The 27334-nt window shown below is 37.5% G+C and overlaps 1 protein-coding gene across 6 annotated transcripts in view; it reads left to right on the forward strand.

Moving 5' to 3' along the window:
* The window catches only part of LOC110597028 (uncharacterized), a 251601-nt gene that overhangs the window by 139794 nt on the left and 84473 nt on the right, over positions 1-27334 (forward strand). For all 6 annotated transcript variants that reach the window (XR_013438620.1, XR_013438622.1, XR_013438621.1 and 3 more), the window contains exon 18: positions 224-332. Coding sequence is in view for 2 of the 6 variants with exons in the window: in XM_078049094.1 (XP_077905220.1) it covers positions 224-332 (109 nt within the window). In the remaining 4 variants the exon portion in view is untranslated. The remainder of the gene's footprint in view (positions 1-223; positions 333-27334) is intronic.

Consider the following 27334-nt stretch of genomic DNA (forward strand, 5'->3'; position numbering starts at 1 on the left):
CCCCTGATGAATGAATATTCAGTACTCTATATCACTCTTCAAAAATCAATTAATATTAATGGCAATAATTATTATTTAGTTAATAATTAATTTCTTGAGATTAATTTTCTTACATGTTCATGTATCAGTTTTGGACATTCTTTTTTAAAAAATTATTAAATTTGTACAGAATAACTGTCTTTTACTAAGGGATTTATTTAACACAATGATTTTCCTTCCATAGCTTATTATATTAAGCACCATGTTACTCTGGAATGAAGAAACAAAGAGTACAAAACTGCCACTCTGCATGTACATCAATTTTTCCAGCGACCTAAGAGAAGAGATCACAGGTAAGTGAAAAAGGTATCACGGGAAGGATCAGGCATGCCAGGTAAGCTCTAGCAATGGGTCATGGACAGCATTGAGCAAGTCTTGAGGAGACATTGCAGTATTACACACACATAAATATTCACCTTTGCCTGTGTGTCCTCTTATATATTCATTGATACTCTCATACAAACCTCATAATTCTCTCTTGTTCTCAGAGAAATGAGTTGTGAGTTTATTCTTTATCACATATACTTTATTATATTATGGGTATGCCACTAGGTGTTTACCTAAGTTCCTTTTAGGTAGAATATTTACAGTTAACTATTTGAAATATTAGTAAGAAAATTAAATTTTCCTTAATTAATATTCTTTGATTACAATGATTCTTTTTAGGCGCTGTATTTCCTTGCTAATTTTGGATACTCTCATATCCTGAAAACTGTTTATTAAGTAGTTTGAAAATTCTGTTTACTTTCTTTTATAATCTTTGCCATACTATGTTATTTTCTACATATGTTGGATTTAAGTTACTCATCTTTTCCTGGGATTCAAAGTAAAAATTCAGATGATTGGTCTTAAATTTTCTGAGACATGCATTGAGTTCTATACATTTTACTGTATGTAAGCTTTGCTTTCCCCATATTCCACAATTTTTGATAAAGTTTAATTTTAATTGGCATTTAATTCAAAATATTTTAAAGGTTTTTGTTTTTGTTTTTGTTTGTTTGGTTTTTGTTTGTTTATTTGTTTTTGTTTTGTTTATTGGTGCCAGGGATTGAACCTAGCAGCTCATAAGCACTGAGCCAAACCCCATCCCATTTTTTCTTTTTTTCTTTTTTTTAATTTTGAGTCAGGGTCTTCATTATTTACTCAGGACTTCACTGAGATGCTAAGGCTGGCTTTGAACTTGTAATGTTCCTCCCTGGGTCTCCTGAGAGGCTGTGATTACAGGTGTGCACCACCATGCCCAGCTGAATTTTCTTTTTGATTAACATAGTATTTAAAATTTGTTATTTAATTATTATGACCTTGAGTATTTTACACTTAATTTTTGAATGTTTCTTTCTAGTACATTTTCACTGTGGTTTGAGGACAGGATATGATAAATTCTGAGGTGTATTTTATGTCCATGATGTGGTTTATGTGAGAAGTCCTTGTGAGCCTTATAAGAATGTGTATTCTACCTATTATTGGCTAAATAGTGGAACCTTACAAGGTTCAGTTCACTACTGTCCAGTATTCACAATGAAGCTAGAGGCAGATAATGGAGAAAGAACTTTGGGGGAAATGATTAATTCTTGCCATCAATGACCATATTACCCTTTCTCTAAGAGAGAATCTCTTATATGGTTTTTCAGGGGAAGTTATGTGGATCCTAGGCAAGGGGCATTATATAGTATTTCAGAAAGTAGTTGCTTCTGCCAGCTTCGGGGATACACACCTATAATCCCAGCAGCTTGGGAGGCTGAAACAGAAGAATCATGAGTTCAAAACTAGCCTTAGCAGCTTTGAGGTTCTAAGCAACTCAGTGAGACCCTGTCTCTAAATAAAATACCAAATAGAGCTGGGGATGTGGCTCAGTAGTTGAGTACCCCTGAGTTCAATCCCCAGTACAAAAAAAAAAAAATAGTTGCTTCTGAAGAATAGGCTGTGTGCAGTTTCCTTGTTCACATAGATCTACAGAAAACGTAAATAATTAACAGCATCTGTGTTGTGCAAAGTAGTTTGTGTCTAGTGTTAGTTTTGGTCAGCATTTTTGCAAGCACCCTCTAGGTGTGAATTTTTCCCTTTATGTATAACTTGTAACGCATGAGTGCTAGGAAGGGAGGTTTTGTTCATTTCTAGCTAACTTTACAGTACAGTTAATCTATAAATATAGAACAGACAGAAACAAAGTGAAATGTCTTAGAAATGGGTCTAGATATTATATGGAGAGCTTATGAGCACATTCAGTTTCTCACTGTCAGTTTGTTCCATCATGTATTCTTAAGTGGACAGGAATTTTGATGTCATCTGACTACTTCCTAAAGGGCATAGACTCCATGGGAAAAAAAGCACCTACAAAATGGAACAAACTGGCCTGGTTAACAAAGAAGCATGTTGAATTTCTTTTCTTCACTGAGCCGAGGTGTAACTCATTTTGAAGTTTGGTAGTACCATATCTTCCTTGCCTCCTTGCTGGGAAACATGGCTTAAAAAATGGTCTTATAATTGAGACATTATTCCTCAGCAACAATAAATCCCATAGCATAATTAGAAACATCAATAAAATTTGCCAAGATATATTTACCCAATCAGATCATAACCATGCATTTAGGCTTAGTGCTGAATCATCAGTCATGGCCTCCTCCTGGGCTACCTTGTAGATTCAGAAAGTCATTTCCTGGATTATCGGGGAGGTACACAATAATTTGTTGATAGCACAAGTTCCTCCATCAGTTCCCATGGGAATATCTAATGTGATTTGATTTTAGAGAACCAGAGGTTGATTCCAGGTAATCAGATCAGATCAAGACCCATCTGTGGCAGAGATTTGGGATATTAGCCAGCTGATTTAATGTCTTTATGTACTATCACTTTACCCCACCATCCTGGGTTCAGCTATCCAGGGGGTAACCATAGCTATAGGCAGGTCCTCTGTAACTATTAAATACTATTTGGAGCAGCCATCTCACTCTCAGTTCTCCATGTCCACCATGTTACAAAACAGTCATTTTCTTGTAAAACTGTAATGTGGTAGAAATTTTGAATTTCAGAAAGTATAATGACATTTGTCCATTGGTCATATGAGTGGTTTCATTGTTACCTGGAATGTACTTACCTTGTTTGATAGGTTTTCTTTCTCTTTCATATCTTCATTTTCCTTCAAAGACCAGGCTCAATGCAACTGCTTGATGGTTGGATTCTTGGTACAGGCACTCATTTCTGTTGTTGAAAAACATATCTGTTGGTTGATAGGAACTCATTCAAAGGGTACCATTTTCTTTTATAATTTCTATCAAATATCTGGAGCACTCTGTTTAATAAAAGTCTCACTTATCATATGTAAATTGTTCAGGCTCTCTGGATATACATCTGAGTAATGACAGAAGCCTTGAAAAATTTTTTCCCTAAATTCAGAGAAGTTCTTATCAGGCTATTGATAAAACTCTTGTATTTTATAGACACATTTTTGTTTTCAGAATCCCAAGTCTCATCACTGTTATTGTGTTCTGGCAGGAATGACTTAAAAGGGCCCTATCTTCTGCCTTATGTAGTTTCCATATTGGTTCAACTCTAAGGAATGCCATAATTGCCTTCAAGATAGTGGCAGGATATTCCACAAGGATCCTGTGAATGTTCTCTCTGATTTTGTTGATGACTGTTATAATCAGCACTTTATTGCTATCATTCATACCAAATTCCTGGTAAAAATGATATAAAGAATGAAAAGTTTATTTTGGTTCATGGTTTCAGATGTTTCATCCACATTTGACCAGTTCCATTGTACTGAGCATGAAGTGAGGAAGAACATAATAGTAAGTGTTTGTCAGAGGAAAGCATCAGTTCAAGGCAGCCACGAAGTAAGAGAGAATGGGAGAAAAGTAAGAGTAGCTAGGGACAAGATATAGACAACTAAGGCTCTTCCTGAGTGACCTTCTTTTTCAGAATATGTCCCAACTCCCTATAGTGTCCACCACCTTCCAGTAGTTCTTCAAGCTATCAATGGCTTAATCTATTAGTGATATTAGAATTTTTTCATCCAATAACCTCACCAAAACCCCATCTTTTGAAATTGCTGCAGTAAGGATAATGCTTAAAATTCATGAATTTTGGGGGGACATTCCCTATTTAAACAATAGCATTCTACCTCTAATCTCCAAAAGCTATGTCATCTCACAATTCAAATTTCAGGCCATTAACAGAAGTCCCCATTGTCTTCAAAGTTTCAGCATTATTCAAGAGTCCAAGTTCAAGATCTTCTCTGGGACACAATAAACTCTTAGCTGTAAGCCCCTATAAACATCAAAAGAAGTTGCATATACTCAGTATGCAATGGCGTAGAGTAACATTCCCATTCCAAATGGGATAAATAGGAGTGTAGAAAGCAGTGACCCTAAATAGGATAAATAGGAGTGTAGAAAACAAAATGCAAACATAGTAGAACAAATATTAAATCCATAGCTGCACATGTGGCATCTAAGACTTTTGAGGTGAAATGTGTGTCCCCAAAGAGCTGGGCCCTGCCCTTATAGCCATTCCAGCTGCAGTCAACATGGCCTTTGCCATGGACTGGCTCTACTTACTGCCTACAGTTTTTTTCATTAGGTGTTACAATGTTCCTGGTATCTCTAACTTCAGGAGTCTCAATTGCAGCTTTAGCTTCAGTTTCACTCTAACAGGTTCACTTACTGCCTTAACCCTGACATGCATTGCCTGGTCTCTCAGGCCTTTCTCTTTAATCCTGCTAGAAGCCTCCATGATGTCATGTTCAGCCCCAGTCCTGCAAATTCCTCTGTGTACAGTTTATCAATAACAAAGAATTTGGAGGACCCAATGGAGAGAATTTGAACATTTTATTACCTAATCCTGATTGGAGACAGGCTGGAATACAGTGGATAGTTGCACTGCTACTACAAGCAGAGGGGAATATATATAGGATAGATTGCATGTCTGTTGAACAGGACTTCCTCAGATGTTTTATTAGTACATTCCTTTACTTTACAACCAGGATTACTCTGTTTAGATCCTCTTCAAAAGATATCAGATAAAGGAAATAGAGAGCTTCCCCCTCTCAAATTTCCTTTGTCGTCATATTCTTTGGACTTGTCCTTGTATCCTTGCAAGCTTTCCAAGGCTGTGAGTAGTAGTTTCCAGTAATTCATCCTTTGAGTTTCTTAGAAGCCTTTAATTTCCCCCAAAATCTAATACTAACCTATGTCTCCATAAAGCCCTTGAGATAGAGCCTGAAGCACATTGCATCCCTATCATAAGAAGAATAATATAAAGAGCAAAGACCAACCGGCAAGCGCTGTAGGTAGTGAAGGTAGCATTGATTTGTTTAGACCCTTGTGTTAAAGCATGAGAGGTAGGGTGTTTTTAGTCCAGTTCTGTTTTGTCTGAGTCCCTTCCATCTCATTTGCAGATTTTCCTCCATCAGGAAGCCCTGTGATTACTCACAGCCAGTACTGAGCAAATCCAGTAGTCTGTCCAGTTGTCATAATGTGCAACATTTATTACCCAATTGAGGAATATGTTACTTATTTATATTCTATGGAAAATATTACAAATGTTTAGTAGGCACCAATAATGGTAAATTGGCTCTATGAGGTGGCATACAGGTATGATCTTGAGCTAGTAAAGTAGCCTGCACAATAAGTTTGCCTAGACAAGTGTAGCATACAAAATCTGTCTGTTTTCATACAGGCTATAAAAAGAATAAGACACTTGGAATATATAAATGCGGTAAACTGATTTCCTTAGTTAATGACACCTGTTTTAGTCAATGTTTTATTGTTGTGAACAAAAGGCCCGACAAAAACAGCATAGAAGAGGAAAAATTTATTTTGGCTCATACTTGCAGAGTGTTTTATTTAGCCTTATTATTGCTGTGACCAAAAGGACCTGACAAGAACAACATAGATGAGGAAAAGATTATTTAGTGTTCACATTTTCAGAGTTCTCAGTGCATAGATGGACTCTATAGTTCTAAGCCTGAGATGAAGCATAACATCATGGAGGAAGTGAATACTAGAAGAAAGCAGCTCAGAACATCGCAACCAAGATGCAGAAAGAGACTTCCACTTTCCACCAGAAAAAAATATAAACCCCAAAGACATTCCCCCTCCCAAATCTGCCTCCTCTATGTACATTCTACCTGCCTACAGTGACCACACAGTTATCTATATCAGGGTATAAATCTACTAATTAGGTTATACTTCTCATAATCTAATTATTTTTCCTCTTAACCCTTGCATTCTCTCACACACGAGCCTTTGGGGGATACCTCATGTCCAAATCATAATACCCAAGGATTATATCACCTGTACTTGTGAGGGTCAGGTTTCTAACACAGTAGGATTTACTTGTAAATTTCTACATATTTCTTCCACCCAAAGGGCCACTAAGGCAAATCACCATGATCTTACTTGTACACACCATGACCAACTAATGCTCCTGTCTCCAATATGATGTCTTAAGGAAATAAAAGTGGTAACTCATACCTCAGATTGTTTTAATTAAATTTTCAGTGGCAATTCCCTTTATCTTAATGCTGTGAGCCATGAGTTGATAACATAAAAATAGCTGCAGACTTCTGATTTCTGGGTTTCTCATTTAGTGGATTCAGTTCTTTAGGCAGAATAGTAGCCTGAATAGAGTTACTCTCAGTTCTTTTTTTAATATTTATTATAGTTGTAGTTGAACACAATACCTTTATTTTATGTGGTTCTGGGATCGAACCCAAGGCCTCGCAAATGATAGTTGAGCGCTCTACCGCTGAGCCACAACCCCAGCCCCACTCTCACTGCATAAGGCTCATATCAACAGAACATTCATTCTTTCAATTAATAGAGCTTCTGGTGGATTGTGTGGCAGGTAGGAAATCCACAATGTGCCCTGGTCTTGAGCCCACTGCTGTTTATCATCACCTATGAAATGAGTTCCATGTTCACTCTCAGTAACTTGTGGTGTCCCATACATGGAACTCAGCTGGATCATTCCCTTATTAGGTTCATTTTTATTTACCTTTTGGGTTGGGAAAAAGTTGGATCAAGCTATAACTGTTTCCACACAAGTCAATGCATAGCTGGCTCAAACTGATAATAAGAAGGGGTCAGTGTACTCTACCTGCTGCCACCAAAGAGATACACGACCTCATTTAATATGCCTCTTTGTGGATACATTTGTTGTGGGTAGGACTGAGAGCAGGCAAGACAGTTTGGGCATGCAGCAATAACCTCAGACATCTTTCTGAGCAGTTCCCAGTGTATCACAGTTTCCTACGTTTTTTTGACCAGTGTACCCCAATGGCAATTTCTTCTACTGTGGCTTCCCCCAGGCATCTTGGCTTTGCCAGTTGGTCAGCCTCATCATTTTCTGGACATTGGAAGGGCAATGTGCAGTCACATGTACATTGTCACAACTTCAACAGCTCTTTTCCCCAGAGAGTCCTGTCAATAGTCATCCATAATTGCCATTGAGGCAGCTACTTTGCATGTTCTCTGAATATGGCTTAGCTCTCTGTACAGATAATTAATCTATCATATTCAGGAGCATTACCATCCATACTGTTTGCATTTCAGCACATTGACTGTTATATCCTTGCCCTTTATTAATCCATAGAGTCTCAGTCACTATGTGATAGGATACAACTCTCCACTCTTGGGAATTTTCTCTTGCTCATCCATCAGTTTAACAGTGTGTTGAGGTTGGTCATTTTGTACAGTGAAGAAACTATAGGCGTATCTTCTGGTATTTCATCCTGTTTTGCCATATATTAGGCCAGTCCCAGGTGTTGAAATCTAAGCTAAAATGGGAAATGTTATCTATTCATCACTGCTGAAGGCATTCACCCCATCTGAACTATCCCTGATCATGGAGCTTTGACCATTTGTTGTAGCCATTCATGATGGGGTATGTAATCACAAAGTTAACTGGTACTTCTTAGGTGATTGTCTTCATAGCAAGAACAGCATAAGTATCACTCATTTGTTCTCAGATAGTTATGTTCCTCTGTCCCTTTCCATAAGTGGGACCAAAATCCAATGAGAAATTTTATATCCTTTAATCTATGTCATACAGCCATCCAGATATACAGTGACATGGATGATAAGGTTAGTAGGTTTCCATTCTAGTGTCCCAAGAACTTGTATTTGTTTTACTGTTTCCCTTGATTAAACCCCTCAGTATTTCAGTCAGTCCAGGCCCCTAGTGTACCCCTCCTACAAAAATTATATAGGGGCTGAGATTACTGAGTCAGATGAGGAAAGAAAGTCCTCCTATAGCACAGTCACCCCACAAATTCTTCTTTTGCTTTACTATACTGGGAAATACAAATGTCTGAACTTTGTTTATAGGAGCCTGAGTTATAACCTTAGTCTTACAAACCAGAGAACACTCAACAATTTTCCTGTTAAGTCAGGGCCATGCCTTTTGTCAGGGTTCACAGCTCATCTTCACCCTTGAAAATGAGTAAAAAGCAAGGATACAGCCTCAGTGGATACTAAAAAAGATTAACAATTGAGAAGAATATCAACAAAGTAATGAAACATTTTTATCTGTGGAGGTTAGGACCAGGTTTCTAAATCTTGTGCTGCCACTTCAAGAGAGATGGTATTTCTGTGGAGATATCCTTGAGGTAACATTATAAATGTTTATTGTCACCATTCCCACCTGAAGGCAACAACATCCTGACTCTCAGAGGCTGTGTCTTGGCTAAAGAAGGGATGACCTAATACATAATTGATGTGCTCCAGGTGAGTGCTGAGCTCTTGTAGAATGGTAGCTTTGTTTGAAATGTCTACATAAATTGGAGGAATCATCTTATTTAATTTCCTGTAATCCACTGTTATGTGCCAAGTTTTATCAGTTTTTTTCATTTTTTTGGAACTGAGGATTGAAGCCAGGGTCTTCTGCATGAGAGGCAAACACTCTACCCACTGTGCTATATCCCCAGCCCTTCATCAGGTTTTCTTTTTGGCCACACAGGGGAGTTAAAATGACTATGAGTTGAGTTAATTATGATTAATTTAGCCAATTGGCACATGATCTCTCTTAACTCTTGATATCCACTGAGGAGCTGATATTGTTTGGTGGCAAGAATTTGATTGAGTGCAGGCACAATCTTGAGGGTGTTTTAGCATGCCATCTTAACTTTAGCTTTACAGATGATACATGGTTCATCTCCCAGCAACACAAACAGAATTCCCCTAAGTAGTTTGTAGGCATTTACTCCTAAAGATATCAACACCAATAACATTCAGGAATGGAAGCTATGAACACTGAGGCTGGAAGGTGTACAGGCCACAGCATCAATTTGACAACTCAGACTCTGATTCTCCCATACACATCAGTAGCAGTTAAGGTGCCAGAGAATTAGTTAGGATAACTGTATATCAATGTCCACTTTGCTACCAATACTGTGACTCAATATTTTTTTTTTAATTTTGGTTTTTGGGGGGGTAACCAGGGATTGAACTCAGGGGCATTCAACCACTGAACGACATCTCTAGCCCTATTTTGTATCTTATTAGAGACAGGGCCTCACTGTGTTGCTTAGTACCTTGCTAAATTGCTGAGGCTAGCTTTGAACTCAGGATCCTCCTACCTCCGCCTCCAGAGCTGCTGGGATTATTGACAGTTCTATATATAATCTTTAGTTCAGAGACCTGGCTGAGATCCCTGAATCTTGATCTCCTTCATCATTCCACACCCAAGTGTTCACTGTCTTCAGGGGAACTCATGAGTCTGTGATGGGTAGCATATCAGGACCTGGCCAGAGATGCCCTCAGGGCATGTATTCTCTTGTACCTTTGCAAAGTATTGGGCTTTATTTAATTGTGCTAATCTCTTAAGCAACTAAAGCATCCTTAACCCTATAACTTAACATTATTGCTTTCTGACTCAACTGCATGTTTTTCCATCTTTCTTCGTTGTTCTTTGCTCCTGATTATCTTACTAAACCTAAAAGTCATAAATAATCCCCATGCCACTGTCTGATTACTGTTCTGTCTTAAAATTTTATCCATTAGTTTAATTAATCCATCACTGTTAAATTTGACCTCACAGTGTCTTAGGACATTGAAAAAAAAAACTATAAAGTTCTTTGCCAGAGTACTATGCAGCAATAAAAAATGACAAAATCATAGAATTTGCAGGGAAATGGATGGCACTAGAGCAGATTATGCTTAGTGAAGCTAGCCAATCCCTAAAAAACAAATACTAAATGTCTTCTTTGATATAATGAGAGCAACTATGAACAGAGCAGGGAGGAAGAGCAAGAAGAAAAGACTAACATTAAACAGAGACATGAGATGGGAGGGAAAGGGAGAGAAAAGGGAAATTGCATGAAAATGAAGGGAGACCCTCATTGCTATACAAAATTACATATAAGAGGTTGTGAGGGGAATGGGAAAATAAACAAGGAGAGTAATGAATTACAGTAGATGGGGTAGAGAGAGAGGATGGGAGGGGAGGGGAGGGGGGATAGTAGGGGATAGGAAAGGTAGCAGAATACAACAATTACTAATTGGGCATTATGTAAAATTGTGGATGTGTAACCGATGTGATTCTGCAATCTGCATTTGGGGTAAAATTGGGAGTTCATAACCCACTTGAATCTAATGTATGAAATATGATATGTCAAGAGCTTTGTAATGTTGTGAACAACCAATAAAAAAATTAAAAAAAAAAAAAGTTCTTTGCCAGGGTGCAACATGAGTGGCCTCCATTCCATTCTGAGTCCTCTTTTCCAAATGAAATTTCATGAGTGCAGTTGTTGTTGCCCAGATTTATATCAGCATTCTGGTCTTCTAAATTCCCATTAGCATTGCCCATTAAGCTCTGCTTACAACATTTTAAAGCTTCTCTAGCCTGCATCTCCAAACCTTTTCAGACTTACCCCACAAATCAGTTTCAAAGTCTTCTGAGTCACGTGGTCAGTTATAGTTACAGGAACAACCCTGATTCTCAGTAACAATTTTCTGTTTTCAATGTTATAATAAATATCTGAAGAGAACAATTTAACGAAGGAAAGGTTTAGTTTGGATCATTGTTTCAGAGATTTTAGTCCAATGTCATTTGGCGCCATTGCTGTAAGCCTGAGGTGAGGCAGAATATCATGGCAGAAATGTGTGACATAGTAAAGCTGTTCAATTCATGGCATCCAGAAAGCAGAAATAAAGGGGAAAAGGAGACAGGAAGAGAGAGAGAGAGAGAGAGAGAGCGAGAGCGAGAGCGAGAGCTAGAGCACACCCGCGCGCTAAAGTTTGTGTGTGAGGACCCAGGGACAAGATACAATCCTCAAGGGCATACCTGCTGTGGTCTTCTTTCAACCATGCCCCTCCAGCCTATATTTTCTGTCACATCCTGGTAGTCTTTTCAGCTTTTGTGGTCAGAGCACTCATGATCTATTCATTCCCCAAATCCCACCTCTTTACATTGCTTCATTGAGAAGAAACCTTCAATACATAAGCTTTTGGGGGACATTTCAGATTCAAACCATAACAATGACAATCCCCTTTCCTCCACCATGCACCTAACATCTAATATGGATGCCTTCCCAAATAGGGTGGTAAGTGATAAAAATATGGGGAAAGAGCTTATTTAGAAGCATAGGATCTTCTCAATAGGAGAGGCTGTTATTTTTCTAGAGGAACATAGCTGAAGAAATAAATGGATTTAGGAATCATATATAGCCAGTAGGTTGCCCTTAAATATTTGTCCTTATAGGATATTGCCTTAAAGAAATTGCCCGTAAGTTTAATTAATCCATCTTCTTTAAATTTTGTCCCAGTGACAACTGAACTGACATGTCCAAGAGGGAAAAACTCATTCAGCAGCTTCTGGTCTTTCAGATTGCATTTTAGCCTCTATAATAAGAGTGGGAAAGGCTTATTGTCTTTGTTTTCTCTTTCACAATACAAATCTAGTTATAATATTATAATTAAATGAATAAGCCATGTTTCTCCTACCCTAAGGCATATTGTTGCAGTAAAATACCACTTGTTTTAGAGTCTTAGGTTTATAATTATGATCAGATTATTTGGCTAAGGTTATTCCAAGAAGGCTCCTGTATGGAAATGTATGACCCAACTTTCCTACTGCCTACTATTTATCTTGAACTAAAATCAGCCTACTATAATGATACATGCATATCAGTTTTGATAGCAGCACTTTTCATAGTCTTTTGAGGAATATCCATATGACTTTCTAATGTGGTTGTATAATTTGAAGTTCCATAGACACTGTATACGTATATCTCTTTCCCCCGTCCTTCCAGCAATTATTGTTATTTGTATTATTGATGATTGACATTTGAAATGGAGCGAGATGAAATAACAATATAGTTTTGATTTGCATTTCTTTGCTTAGTAAGTATATTGAACATTTTTTTATGTGTTTCTTGGTCATTTGTAGTTCTTTTGAGACATTACTGTTTAGATGTTTTTTTCCCATTTATTTATTTGGTCTTTATTTTTCTTAGTGTTAAGTTTTTTGAGTTCTTTATATATTCTAATATTAATCACCTTTCAGAAAAGTAGTAAAGTTTTTCTCCAATTCTGTAAGCTGTCTTCATACTCTTTGTTTCCTTTGCTGTGAAGAAACTTTTTAATTTGATGCTTTTATTGATTTTTATGAAGTTTCTTCAACTATAGGAGTCTTATTAAGAATGTGAATGCCTGCCAAAATATTGGAGTGCTGCCTCTGTGTTTTCTTCTAGCACTTGAACATTTTCTGGTCTAATTTCTAGGTCTTTGATCTACTTTTGGCTGATTGAAAGGTAAGGTATAGATTCTGGTTTTGTTCTTCTACATGTGAGTAACTAGTTTCCTCAGCACTTTTTGTTAAAAAGGTTATCTTTTCCCCATCATATGATTTTTGGCATCTTTCTCAAGGATCAGGTGACTGTATCTATGTGGATTAGTTTCTGTATTTTATTCCATTTGTCTTTGTCTGCTTATATGGGAATACCATCCTGGTTTTGTTGCTGTATTTCTCTAGTATAATTTCAGATTAGGTATTGGTGATACCTCTAGATTCACTGCTTCCTCGGGTTTCTTTGCCTGTTCTTGGTCTTTTATTCTTACCTATGAATTTAGGACTTTTTTTCAGTTCTGTAAAGAATGAAACTGGCTTTTTGATTCAAATTGGATTGGGTCTATATATTCATTTGATAATGCCATCAATTTGACAATTCTTCCTACCCCAGAACATGTGGGTCTTTCCATGTTCTATTATCTTCCTCAATTGACTTCTTCAGTGTCCTATAATTGCCATTATAGAGGACTTTCACCTCCTTAATTAGATTTTTGCCATTTTTGAGGATATTGTGAATGGAATATTTTTCTTGATTTTTTTCTCATAACATTTATTATTTGGGTATAGGAAAGTTAGTGGTTTTTGTATGTTGATGTTATATCCTACAACTTTCCTGAATTTGCTTATCATATCTAGATGCCTTGTGGTGGAGTTTTTATATATTCTAGATATGGGATCATGTCATCAGCAAGCAGAAATTGCTTGATATCTTCTTTTCCTCTTTCCTCTTTAATTTACTTGCTTTCCCAATTGTTCTCCTTAGAGCCTCATGAACTATATTTAATGAGAATGGTGAGAGTGGACATTCTTGACTTGTTTCTGATTTTAGAGGAAATGCTTTTGGTTATCTCTGTCCAGTATGATGTTGGCTTTTGGTTTGACTTACATAGATTAATGATATTGAGATAAGTTCATTCTATCCCTAGTTTCTTTGCAGTATAGTTAAACACAAGAATGCAGTTTATTTTGGCATTACAATGTGTACTTGGAACATACTTTGCTCCATTTTAGATTCTCGTTCTTCCTTTCCCTTCCCTTTCTCTGCCTTTTTCTATTATTACCTTTTTCTATTATCCTTCTTCTATTTATTTATTTTTAATTGGTGGTTTGTTTATAAAAATACATAAAGGTGAAATTCTACAATTTTTCTTGCTGTTTATCATTCCACTATGATTCTATAGTAAACATGCAATTATATGGAAATTTTCTTGTATTTGATAAGACTTGCTTTGTATGCCAAAATACGCTATGTTTTGGAAAATGTTCCATGAGCTGGTGAGAAGTTAGAGTATTCAGCTCTTTTGAGATGAAATACTCTGTAAATTTATTTATTTCTACTAGACTTATGATGTAATTTATGCCAGAAGTATCTTTATTGATTTTATGTATGTATGACCAGTCTGTTGGGAGAGAAGTGTGTTGAAATCATCCAGTATCATTTATTGGGTTCTATATAGGGCTTAATGTGAAGAAGTGTTTACTTTATAAGATTAGATGCACCGATATTTGGAACAGATATAATTCCTATCATTGTATCTTCTTTTAGGAATATTCTCTTTATCAGTATGCAGTGAATTTTCTTGTCTCTTATATTTGATTTTTTGCTTAAAATCTTTTTTTTAAGATGTAATAATGGCTACTCCCACTTGTTTTAGTTTCAACTGCCATTGCCTCTCAGATTTCCATGGCAGATCTGCTGCTTTAATTCAGTCTTTGAGAGGTGATGTAACACTGCTTTCCTCTGAGCCATCATCATCTTGGAATATTTCTCTGATTTTGCTCTAAGTGTTAAATATGCAGGAGTAGGACCCATGGTCATCCTATATCTATTGCTACCTTGTGCCTGGTCATTATTTTAAGGTATAAGGTTTTTCATTCCTCTGTTCTATACATTAAAGTATTTTTGAGACTTGAGCAGGATTTGTTTACATGTGGAACAGGGTATACTATCAGTTGACTGTGGGTATAGTTCAACAGGAGAGTCAACTTCTGAAATCATAATGGTCCAGTCATTTCTCAGTCCCTCTCAGAAAAACTGGAAACAAGCAACAGAAACAACAGTAGCTACCAATGTAGAGTATTTAATAATGCCCAGTGCCTATTGTGACATTGATAGCAATAATTACAACAAAAAGTAGAATGGCAGAGTCAGCAGTTAACAATAGCATTGTTTTAGTTTGCTTTTTTGCTGCTGTGATTAATAGACTGACAAGAACAATTTGAGAAGAGGAAAAATTTATTGGTGGGCTTAGAGTTTCAGAGATCTCTGTGCATGGATAACTGGCTCCATTCCTTAAGGCTTGAAATGAGGCAGAATATCATGTCAGAAGAGTGTGGTGGAGGAAAATGGCTCAGGACATGGTCAGGAATCAGGAAGACACTCCATTCACTAGATACAAAACATATACTCTAAAGACCACCCCAGTGATGATCTCCTCCACTCACTTCCTAATGTCTTCAGATACCACTCAGTTAAGCCCCAATACAGAATTAATTGATTGATTAGGTTAAGGCTCTCATAATCCAATCATTTCATCTCTGAATGTTCTTGCTTATCTCACACTTGAGCTTTTGGAGAGTAATTTATATCTAAACTATAACATTTCCTCCCTTGACCCTCAAAACCCCATGCATATGTCATAATGTAAAATACATTTAGTCCATTTCCAAGTGTCCCATAGTCTCAACAGTCCATTGCCCAAAAATTCAACTTCTATGTCTCCTTTAAGACTAAAGGCAAACTCACATTATGAGCTCCTATAAAAATCAAAAGCAGTTTACAAGTATCTAATATATAAGTATATAGAGTAAATATATTTATTCAGAAAGATAGGGGCAAATAAAGAACAAATAAGACCAAAGCAAGCCTGAAATCCAGCTGGGAAAATGAGTCCTGTAGTTTTGTGTCTGTCATCTGGAACACAAGATATCAAGATGTTCTCCCCAAAGGGCTTGTGTAGGGCCACCCTTGTGGCTTTGCTGGCTGAAGCTCATATGTACTCTCTGTTGGTTTGTTTCTGCTCATTTCCTATAGTTTTTCTTGGTAGACATCCCAAGATACTGGTATTTCTTAATCTTGCGGGTATCCATTGCAGCTAAGCTTCCTCTAACATCCCCATGCATGCAGGGGTTGCCTGCAGGGACTCTGACCTTGCTTCATTTTCCTGGCCTCCCAGTCCTTCCTTTGAAATCTTGATGTAAGTATCCATGACCCTCTAACTCCAGAATCCTGCATTGCTCCAGAACCAGCACCATGTGATTGATGCCAAGTCTGCCACCATCTTGATCAGTAGCCGAGTCTCCTGGTACCCTGGCTGCAGCAGCCGCTTGAGTACTTGGGTGGCTGAGCATGGTGAAAAAAATTCTAGGCCACCCTATCCTTGCAGAGTGTCCAACTGGCTGTTTCTCAAAAAAGGATTTTTAGTTTTATTCCATTAAGTCAGAGATGGATATGGTTTTACAAAATCCTGATATGCCCTCCAACCATCATTCTTATTGTCTCTGGGTAAAGTTGTTAGCATTTCTTTAGTGGCAGTTATATCTTTAACAACTGGAACCTCCTTAGCCCCAATTTTATTCCCATCTTTCACATCCAAGTTTTTCATATCTTTCTGATCTGCTTTCTGATCATCACAATAAATTTGGCTAAAAGCAACCAGCAATACACTGGCCACCGTCTGAATGCTATGCTGCCCAGAAATTTCTTCTGCCAGATTAAGAAGTCTATTGCTTTTAAAATCAGCCTCACAAAGTCTCAAGACATAGGCAATGAATAGACAACTTCTCATCCAGAAAATAACACCAGTGGCCTCTAGTCCAATTTCCAAAAGTGTCTTTTTTCTCTTCTGAAACCTTATGAGCCCTGTCATTACTATCAGCATTCTGATCTTCTGAATTCCTATGGGAATCACCTGTTCAGTCCCACTTGCAAAAATCTAAACCTTTTCCAGCTTGCATCATGAAACTTTCCGAAGTTCCTCTCCTAGATTCTAAAATGTTCCAAAAGCTTCTGAACCATATGATCAGGTTAGTCACAGAATGACATTAATTTTCAGTACCAATTTCTGTTTTAGTCAGCTTTTTTACTGCTGTGACTAAAAGACCAACAAGAACAATTTTAGAGGAGGAAAATTTTATTGGATGCTCACATTTTCAGAGATCTCAGTGCATAGACACTTGGCTCTATTTCTTGGGGTTTGAGGTGAGGCAGAACATCACAATGGAAGAGCGTGGTAGAAGAGGGTGGCTCAGAATATGATCATGAAGCAGAGAGAGATTCCACTTGTCAGACACAAAATATATACCCAAAGTGCTGCCCTCAATGTTCTGTCCCTGTCTAGAGAGGGCAAAATTGCGACATATGCAATCGAGGGGGAGAAATAAAGAATGTCCACATGCTTCTGCCTCTTTCAATGATGGTTTATTCACTCAAATTACTCAATAAATTTCACTCTATAGGTTCTTTCAAGAAAACAACAGTCCGTAATGCTAGAAACTGCAATAGACTTAATTATTTCACAGCAAACAATTCTAGATTAATTCTAAGCCCTGCTGTTATAGTTAAAGCTTCATCCCAGGGTTTCATAAACTGACTTCCAGACCACTCACGAATAATCGAATCAAGCCTTTATTGAAGCACACCAGTGGCTGCTGACCAGAACATAAAGCCGTTCCCCTGATCAGCCCCGAACAATTGCAAAGGCACTCCTTATAAGCCTGAAAATTACAAAAGGGATGTTCAGGGGGTCTAGCTAATGCAAGCAAGCCAGGTTACAGAAGCGGGACAGTGCAGTCAAGCAGAGGGAAGCCTAATTAATCACAGTTAGCCCAGTCACCCCAGTTACAGAAACAGAGCTCCGTTACCCTAGTTACAGAAACAATACCCCATTAGGTAGTTTTGTGTTCTTAAAGATTTCTATAGTGAAAAGATAAAGAACCTCTTGCTCCAGTCATGACTCTTCTACTTGGCATGATTGTTTTACAGGATGAAGTCATAAAACAAAATGGAGTCACATTTACTTCTACTATCACATTCCCCACTGGTTTAGTAGGTTTGATGTCAATCTTGCACATCATTAGGCCTCAGTTTTGTTTTTTTTTAAGAAATTACTCTTTATTTTAGACAACCTAATAAAATTTTCACATCCCACTTCTTGTCCTTAATCCTTATCTTTCAGTTGAAGAATAAGGCTTAAGAGAGGAAAAAGAAAACTTATAAAAGGTAGGCCTCAGTTTTTGTTCCAACCTTCTGTGTCTAAGGGACTATACTGGGATCGCAAGACCATAACTCTGACCTCACCTACATTCTTGTTTATATGGTTTAGGAGGGTTTTTAAGAGGCAGGGTCCTACAGTAATACCAATCAGGAGAAGCACTAGGGACCCAACTATGGCTGAAATGATGGTAGTCAACCAAGGGGACCATAAGAATAGGTTTTGGAGCCAATTGCCTGAAGTTTAAATTTATATCTATTTGACGCATGAGGGACTCAAAATTTTTAGAGCCTGTGATAAGAGTTGTAGTTCCCAAAGCAGTAGATACTAGCCAGGAGGGGAATTAAAATGGGGGTAGCCAGTCTATGTTGATAAATCAGTAGGCCCTGGCCTTTTAATAAGTCCAGGTGTTCTTTTCCTTTTACTGTATCAAAATAGTAGGTTACATAGTTCAGAGTTATTCACAGTTTGGAGATTTAGGCAAGGATTTCAAAGTGGGACCCGGGAAGCACAATTTTTGGTGAATAGGGTGTTGTTACACTTATAAGTTGGGTTGTGGAAGCAAGTGTCTCTTTCTGGGAGATCACCCAGGGTGATCTTGGGAGTAGTTTTCCAGGTACATCTTTCTAAGCTAAATATATTGACGAACATCTATATTGACCGTAATTTTTCCTCTAATATTAGGGACTTCCAACTGCCGTAAGGGAAAAGGGTGGTGACTGTTCTTGCTACTTCCAGCAGAAAGGGGGGCGATGTGCAGTGGGAAAGCAGTTTGGACACCCTTTTTAGAAACTGAGTGGGTCAAGGAGTCCATGGTAAAAATCTGGCTCAGGAAGAACAGGTTGTAAATTCAACTGGGGTGGGCACTTCTATGAGAGAAACAAAAAGACATGAGTGCTGAAGTAAGAGTAACACAAAATAGCAATTGTAGCATCTGGAACCTGTCCATGAGTATCACGAAAATAACAGAAATTAATAATTGTTTACCAGGAGGCAGAAGACCTGAGAAATTGTCCCCATAACAAGGCCTAACAAAGCCTAATAGGACCCTTTTTTTTTTAGGAAACATAAATCTTCAACATTGTCAGAATTATCAGGAATGTAGACACAACATTTAGTTAAATTATTGTTAATGTCATCCGATTTTTTGTAAAAATACCTTTTTGGCATGACCTCTGTGTTCAGTAAAGATCTTTTGTTACTTAGGATTAGATAATTATATTAATAAACACTGATTACATCTACCTGTGTAGGAGGTTAGGAAATCTGTAGGCCTTAAACCGACTAAAAACTTCTGGCAATGTTTATTGATAGTTATTAGGCATTTTTGTTTAAGAATTTCTCTTCTGTTGTCTCTAGTCTTACTCATTTTTGGGGATGTTGACACTAGTGTATATTTTAAGTTACATTAAAATAACTGTTGTTTCTCTTTAAATATCCAGGAATGGCTGTGCTTTGGTTTTAACTGTTTTTGCTAGGTGTTTAAGACCAAGCTGGTCAAATTGACCTTGTTTCTATCTATTGGTAAGAGTCAGCTGAGTTTCCTTGGAGGACATTCTTGGGGAACGTGTGAGTAGCATTTTAGCTCTGTTAGTATCATCTGCATTAGGATGGGTCAAGGTCTTGCTGACCATATGGCTTCCCTTGGAAGCATCAGGCATGTCTCCCCTTTTCAATAACCCTCCTGTTTGCAGCATGTACACTCATTGGCTTTCTGTTCTCCAGTGGTCTCATTAATCTCCCTTATTGGGAGGTTATGTGGCCTGGAGTTGCAAAGCTTTTTCCCCTGTCCTGGGTTCAGGCTAACTCAGAGGGCAAGAGCCAAATATTGGGGTTTTTTGCCCCTTTATTTTAACCTTAATGTTTAAATTTGGCCTTAAACATCCAGCAAGTCAGTTTTACCAGTTTTAAAATAAGAATGCTGGGCTTTAACTTTAATGTTTATAACTTTCCAGTTAATTTTTACATAATACAATATCCTTATTTTATTTATTAATTTATGTAATGCTGAAGATCTGCCTGAAGGCAGAAGATGACACCTTAGTTTCTACTGTATGATCCAATCACAGTACACCAACAAGGCAGCTTGCAGACCCAGAGACCCCATTAGATTTTTGGCTATAAAAACTTTTTCTTGCCAGGTCCTCCTCTCTTGCTCTCTCCTTTTTCTCTCACTTTCACTGTCTCTCATTTTCCCTTTCACTTTTTTCTTCTCTCTCTCTCTCTCTCTCACTTTCCTTCCCCTCTCTCTCTCTCTCTCTCTCTCTCTCTCTCTCCTGTCAATCTCTCTCTTTTTGTGTTAATCAGACACTGTCATGGTAAAGGTCTCTTGGTCGCTCTGAGTGTAGTGGTCACAATTTTTTTTTAGCTAAAATAAAAATACAAGGTGAAATTAACAATAGTAAAAACATATTTAGCTTGTATGTAATTTGAACCTTGGCTGAGTTATACATTATATTTTTATTTGAGATTACAGTAATCTTTCCAATAAAATTAATCTTTGAATATAACTTTAAATCAACTGAAATCTGGCCTACTTTGAAGTTATTCTGACGTGCTGTAAGGTGGGAGGCAGAGCCTTATCTCAGGTAAGGCAGGGCTCTTTACAAATCTTAGGTAAAGTGTTTTAGTTCTAAAGCTGATCTTTGTCTTTCTTTTTAGATATCATTTTATTAAGTTTATACATATATTGTTTTCTGACTCTATATGAATGTTAGTAGCACAATATGACATACATCTGAAACATTAATTAAAGAAAGGCTGAGAGTCCTTAACAATTTTTTTCCATGTGGAAAAGTTGCAAAATGTTTTATAATATTAATCTTTAAATAGGTTAGGCTCTCATTACTTTTTAAAATATCTTTAAATTTTTATATTTTAGTATAAAAGGTAACATAATATTTGGTTACAAAACATCAAATAATATAAATAAATCCCCAACAAAATCTATTATCTTTATAAGTTTAAATTATCATTACAGACAATTTTAGTTTGGAGAATACCAGCTTGATAAAATGTTTCTTTAAACCTTTTACCTTAAAGACTTGTATACCTGAAAGATATGAACACATTTAGTCTGTAAAGAAGAGTGATGTACCACACTTTTATTGATATTTTTATATTAACAAAGGTTAGCTTTTAAAGGAAAATCTAGACTTTGTAATGTAGGTCAATACTTTAAAATAATAGTTGCTGTTTAGCCACAGATGTACAAACCTTAATTTCTCCAAGATTACTTGTTCTAGAGGATAAAACTTAACAGACAAAAAGTTAATATTTTTAGAAGTTTTTGTCATTTTAACATATTTATACGTCATTTTAACATATATACTTTTGTCATTTTAACATATCAGTACATTATTATTTGTCCTTAGGGAACAACCTTGAATAGTTTTAATTATTTGTGTTACATATATAACCAACTTAGTACATATAAACCTTTTAATATTTGTCTTTTATTTATAGACCTTTATATTACTTAATTAGATCCTTTTGTTGTTTGCTTAGATGTATTAAAATTATACTTTATCACATAAATACTTTTTACCTGGAAATGTTTTTTATTAAATATATTTTTATATTTAGAACTTTTTAAAATTTTTTAATCCATTGATCCTTTTTTGTTTATACTTTAAAATAATCCTTATAAATTTTTTAATTTAGATAAATTAATCCATTTTAATAAGGTGAAATATTTGTTATTTACAGTACTTTAACTAAAATACAGTTGAAACCTCTTGACTCCTTGTATGTAGAATTATACCTTTTGGGACTTTGTAATTTATAGTAACCTTGTATTTATAATAACACAAAATAATTTCAAATTTCTTTTTTGGTTTACCAATTTATGAAAACACCAACATTGTTTAAGTATTTTACCTTATGGAATTTAAGGAGTTAAAAGTACTTGATATTATATTTAACAGTCAGCATTTTAACTTTGTAAACAAATTAGGTGTCTCTAACAAACACATTAATGATTAGTTTCATATACATTTGATGAAATTTATGAATCTGTTTTTTAAAAAACAAGATATTGAGGTTGTGAGGGGAAAGGGGTGGGGAGAAAAAAACAATGGGGAGAGTTGAACAACAGCAGATGAGGTAGAGAGGGAAGATGGGAGAGGAGGGTAGGGGGGATAGTAGGGGATAGGAAAGGTAGCAGAATACAACAGTCACTAATATGGCATTATGTAAAAATGTGAATGTATAACCGATGTGATCCTGCAATTTGTATTTGAGGTAAAAATGGGAGTTCATAACCCACTTGAATCAAATGTATGAAAGATGATATGTCAATAGCTTTGTAATGTTTTGAACAACCAATAAAAAAAACAAGATATCAGAAAAGTGTATTGAATAGTATTAGTAATCTTTTTGTTGTTGTTGTTGTTGAATAAAAATCATAGAGACAGTGGATATATCAGACATTTTATAGACATTAACATTTTAACAGCTGTTTAACCATCTAGAAACAAAACTGTGCATTAGTAAAGACATTTGTACTTTTATTTATTTTCTTAATTTAAATTGAACCTTTTAAATTATATTAACCGAAAGTATTTGGATCCATTTTTTAAATTTTAATTTATGAGCTCATATGTCAATTTTTTTGTACCAAATATATGTAGACATGGCAATAAATGTAGACAGTCAACACACCGGTGCACCCACACAAAGCAAACAAACAAAAACCTTGTAGCTTATTTTTTTAAAAGCTACTAGATTGATAGTTAGCCTTTGTAAATTGGCCTTAGAATAAAGCAGAGTGTAATCAGAAAAACATATTAAGCTAGGCATATTGGATCAAAATTATGAATTTAACAAATATAGAATTTTAAAAATTTTCTGACCTTTTTCCTGAGGTGGTCCTGTTCATGAAAGCTGAAAAGAGTTGAGGGAACATAGACAAACGAAGGGGGCTTATTTTTCCCTGGAGGAACTTCCCAAAGACACAGCTTCATTGGTCTCCTTGGGAGAGTCCCCCAGGTTGGGATCCCATTCTAAACAGGTTTTTCTGGTTTCTTGGATAGGGGCTACCAACTTTTAGCTTGACATTGAAAAATCTTTGGACTATTTTTTAATAGTTGGGAGTTATTTATGCTTGCAAATACTGAGAGACAAAAGCCAAATTTTCTAGACAAAATTATGTTTTTTGTTATACAATTTAGGAATAATAATTTTATAAAACACTTTAGTTTTAATCTGTCCTCTATAGGAACTGACATGATTTACCCAGTTGGCCACCTGGCCCAGTTCCTAAATGAAGGAAATCTCTAGAATGCCTCTTTCTTTTTACCTTTAGCTTTTACTTTTGACAATTCTTTTAGTCCTGTTGGCAGCACTTAACATTTTAATGCAAGCTGTAGTAAGCACAGTTAAAACCGTTTTAACCATTTTTTTTCATTAGAAATAAACTGAGGTAGAAATTAACACAGAACACAAAGGGAACAAACAAAAACAAACCAACAGACAAAGTCCTGAAAATTGTTATGAAAACAAGTTAAAGGGGTCAAGGTAGAGATCTCTGTAGCGCTTACTTGTCCCGTGATATTGGTGGAGCGAAGGAGTCCTGATGAAAGAAGAGCAGTTATGAGAACAAGAAAAGGGCCTGCGCACAACACTCGGACAGATACACACAAGACAAACGGCCGGCAAACAGACACAGGACAAATGACAAACAGCAAGAAAATGCTGGAGAAACGACAAACAGCAGAACAGACACAGGACAAGCAACAATCGCTGAGATCACACAGGGAGACCTCTAATGGGGCAGAGACCATGTCTTGTCCTGTCCCCAGACAGATGAGGCCTCCAGTGGGCCCCAGATACAGATGAGGTCACACAGGGAGATCTCCAGGGAGACAGTGACAACATCTCATCCTGTCCCAGGGAAGGTGTAAGCGACTGTGTCCAATCTGACCTTTTCCCCTAGAGAAGAGTAGACTCACCAGAACTGACAGCCTGGCAGGAGGCTTTTCAGAGCATCCTAGGATGGATTGGAGTCATCCTCGGAGTAAGGCTGAGGAATATTTCTCAGGAGCTCCCCTCTACTACGGGGCCAAGGTCCAAAGGCCCATCTTTGGAGGTAAATTTGTTGTGAGGGTAGGGAAGAAATGGATCCAGGGTTTCATAAACTGACTTCCAGACCACTCACGTATAATCGAATCAAGCCTTTATTGAAGCACACCAGTGGCAGCTGACCAAAACACAAAGTTGTTCCCCTGATCAGCCCCGAACAATTTCAAAGGCACTCCTTATAAGCCTAAAAACCACAAAAGGGATGTTCGGGGGGCGTCTAGCCATTGCAAGCAAGCCACTTTACAGAAGCAGGAGAGTGCAGTCAAGCAGAGGGGAAGCCTAAGCCCAGTCACCCCAGTTACAGAAACAGAGCCCTGTTACCCTAGTTACAGAAACAATACCCCATTAGGTAGTTCCATGTTCTTAAAGATTTCTATAGCAAAAGGAAAAGAACCTCTTGCCCCAGTCATGACTCTTCTAACTTGGCATGGTTGTTTTATAGGATGAAGTCATAAAACAAAATTTAGTCACATTAGCTCCTACTATCACACTGCAAAACACACTTAATCATGATAGGGTATTGACAGACATTCCCTCTGCATGCTAAGTTCAAAAGTCTTAAGCCTTAGGCTTTATGTCCAGTAGATGCACACTCACTCAGACCACAGTGGTCAGGTCCAGAACCAAGGGCAGGCTTCTCTTGGTATGGAGTGGATGGCCAGTTGAGGAGAAGTTGCAGCTCTCTCCAGGGTCCAGACAAGGCAGTGAGTTTGAGAGTAGTGAGAATCATGTAGAGGATCAGGAAAATGATGACTGGTGATGGGATGTCAGGACAGGTCCTCATCAGGCTCTCCAGCTCGAGTGTAATCTTGTTTCGGCTGGCTGAATCCCTGTTCATAAGCTCTATTATCATTATTTTTTAAATATGTGACAACAGTGAAATGCAGTACAATCCTTATTACACATGTAGAGCACAATTTTTCATATATCTATATATTGTAAAGGTCCAGCGAAACGTTGGAGTAAGAGACCACAAGAGACTGTCTTATGCAAAAGCAGAAGGGTGGGTTTATTTGGAGACCAGCATGCTGGGGCTCCCTCTATAACAAAGAGAGAGAGAGCCCTGAGAACCGCTTGAGCAGAGCTTATATACTTTTCTTGGAGAGGGCAGGGAGGGAAGTTCATTGATGGGTCAGGGTGAGTGGGCAGTTTGCCTGTAACCGAGTGAGGGAGTGCATCCTGCAGTTTGGCAGTTGGGGACAGCACATCCTGGGAACAAGATTAGCAAAGAGTTCACAGTTGGGGACAACACATCCTGGGAACAAGATTTCAACAGTGTTTTGTTAAGCATATAGAAAAACAGAGTGACAAGTACCTATTTTATTAACCTTTCATTTCCCACTTTTTCTTCTGGCTACTTTTAATCATAAAAGTGATCATTGCGGGGTGTCACATTCTGTGTCTGTTAGTAGGGTATATTGTTGTCTGATTACCATAAGTTTGACTTGTCCAATTTGGGATTGGAGAAAGGAAACTACATGATTGAGCAAACAGGGTCCTAGAGTTAGCAACAATATAAGAATTATTAGAGGGCCGGCCAGGGCTGATAAAAGTGTAGTTAACCAGGGGGACTGTGGAAACCAAGACTCATACCACCCTTTTTGGGTTTCTCTCTCTCTCTGATGCTCTTCAAGGCGTTTTTTAGTTTACTCATAGATTTTCTTATAACTCCAGTATGGTCGGCATAAAAATAATATTCTTCCCTCAATGCAGCACAAAGGCCCTTTTTTTTCATGAAGAGGAGGTCCAACCCTCGCCTGTTCTGTAAAACAACTTTAGAGAGAGAGGTTAAAGATTCCTGCAAAGCTGTGATGGAGGTTTCTAATATCTTTAAGTTTTGGTCCATTGCTGTTTCTAATTGGGTCATTTGTCGTGTCCCATGGATCAGGGCAGTGGTTCCTGTGCCCACCCCTGCAGCAATTTCCATTTCTAATAAGATGGCTAAAGTGAGGGATACAGGTTCCCGGCGAAACCGGGTTGTATGCCCCCCTATTTTATCTTTAAATGAATCTGCGTCATGATAGAGCACTCTGGGAAACATCTGCACCATTACATAATTAATCACATCTGTTGACCATTTTATGAAAACATAAATAATGTTTAAGTATATAGAATTATACTGTTGTAGGGATGGATAAGGCAAGGCACCTAAGATAGCACTGAAGACAGGGAAACAGTTCTATTTGGCTGCAACCAGATTCAGAGGGCATTGCTTCCGCTGTAATCAATTAATCCCTTGAACCCCAAGTTTAGGCAGCTTTAGAATTCCGTACTCAGCATGTAAGGGAAAGGGCTCAGAAGTTCACAGTCTGCAGAAGTTCACAAAAAGCAGTTTTTGTTTCTGTTATTTTTTTTTCTCTGTTCTGGGCAAGTTAACTTTTTAAGGACACCTGGGAGGGGGAGAATTTTTTTTTTTTCTTTGCCAGCTGTTACCATGGCGCCCAGTTGATAACTTTTTTATCTTAGAAATGTAGCCATCTCTGTGAAGCTTCAGCTCAAGGCCAGAGGCCCTGTTCACATATTTTGTGAAAAACTAGTAAGGGGGTGTCTAGCTTAGGAGTGCTGATTTTTTTTCAGCCAGTGGCCAAGTAGAACAGGGCAACATGAAAAGAGGAAGTTTATCTATACTGAACTCTTTTATAGGGACTCTTTTGCTGAAAGTCCTAAAGTCAGCCATAGTGAAGACTTCTGGAGAAGGTCAGTTAAGATTTTTCTGTGGGCCTGGTACAGAGGGGGAGGACAGGGAAGGCGGTGCTGAGAGCAGCTCCGTGAATCTGAGAATGAGGAAGGAGAGATGTAGAAGAATAATGGGAAAGGCGTTTGGGATTTTCTTAGCAATAAAAACTTGAGTAGTAGAACAGGTAGAGCAGAGGGGAAGACTGGAGTGAGTATCCCAAAAAGCCTGTGAGGGACTTTAAATTTTTAGTAACCTGTTTTCAGTGATGACAAAGCAACTTTAAAGGCCATTTTCATTACATTTTGGATAGTCCTGGTGGGTCCCGGTGTGGGCACTGAGAGGAGAAGAGAGGAGTGAATGGGTGGAGAGATACCTCAGTACCTGTTACTTCAGCAAGGGGGCAATGGTCTGAGAACTGGTGGAGGTTTGGGTTCCATCAGGTAGCCCCTGTATGTTTACATCCTTATGATTTACAGAAGAAGTCGGATTTTCCCCCACACAGCCATGACTGTTAGTGGCTTTGATAGTCTTT

The sequence above is a fragment of the Ictidomys tridecemlineatus genome, chromosome 5 (assembly GCF_052094955.1).
Source record: "Ictidomys tridecemlineatus isolate mIctTri1 chromosome 5, mIctTri1.hap1, whole genome shotgun sequence".
Classification (NCBI taxonomy): domain Eukaryota; kingdom Metazoa; phylum Chordata; class Mammalia; order Rodentia; family Sciuridae; genus Ictidomys; species Ictidomys tridecemlineatus.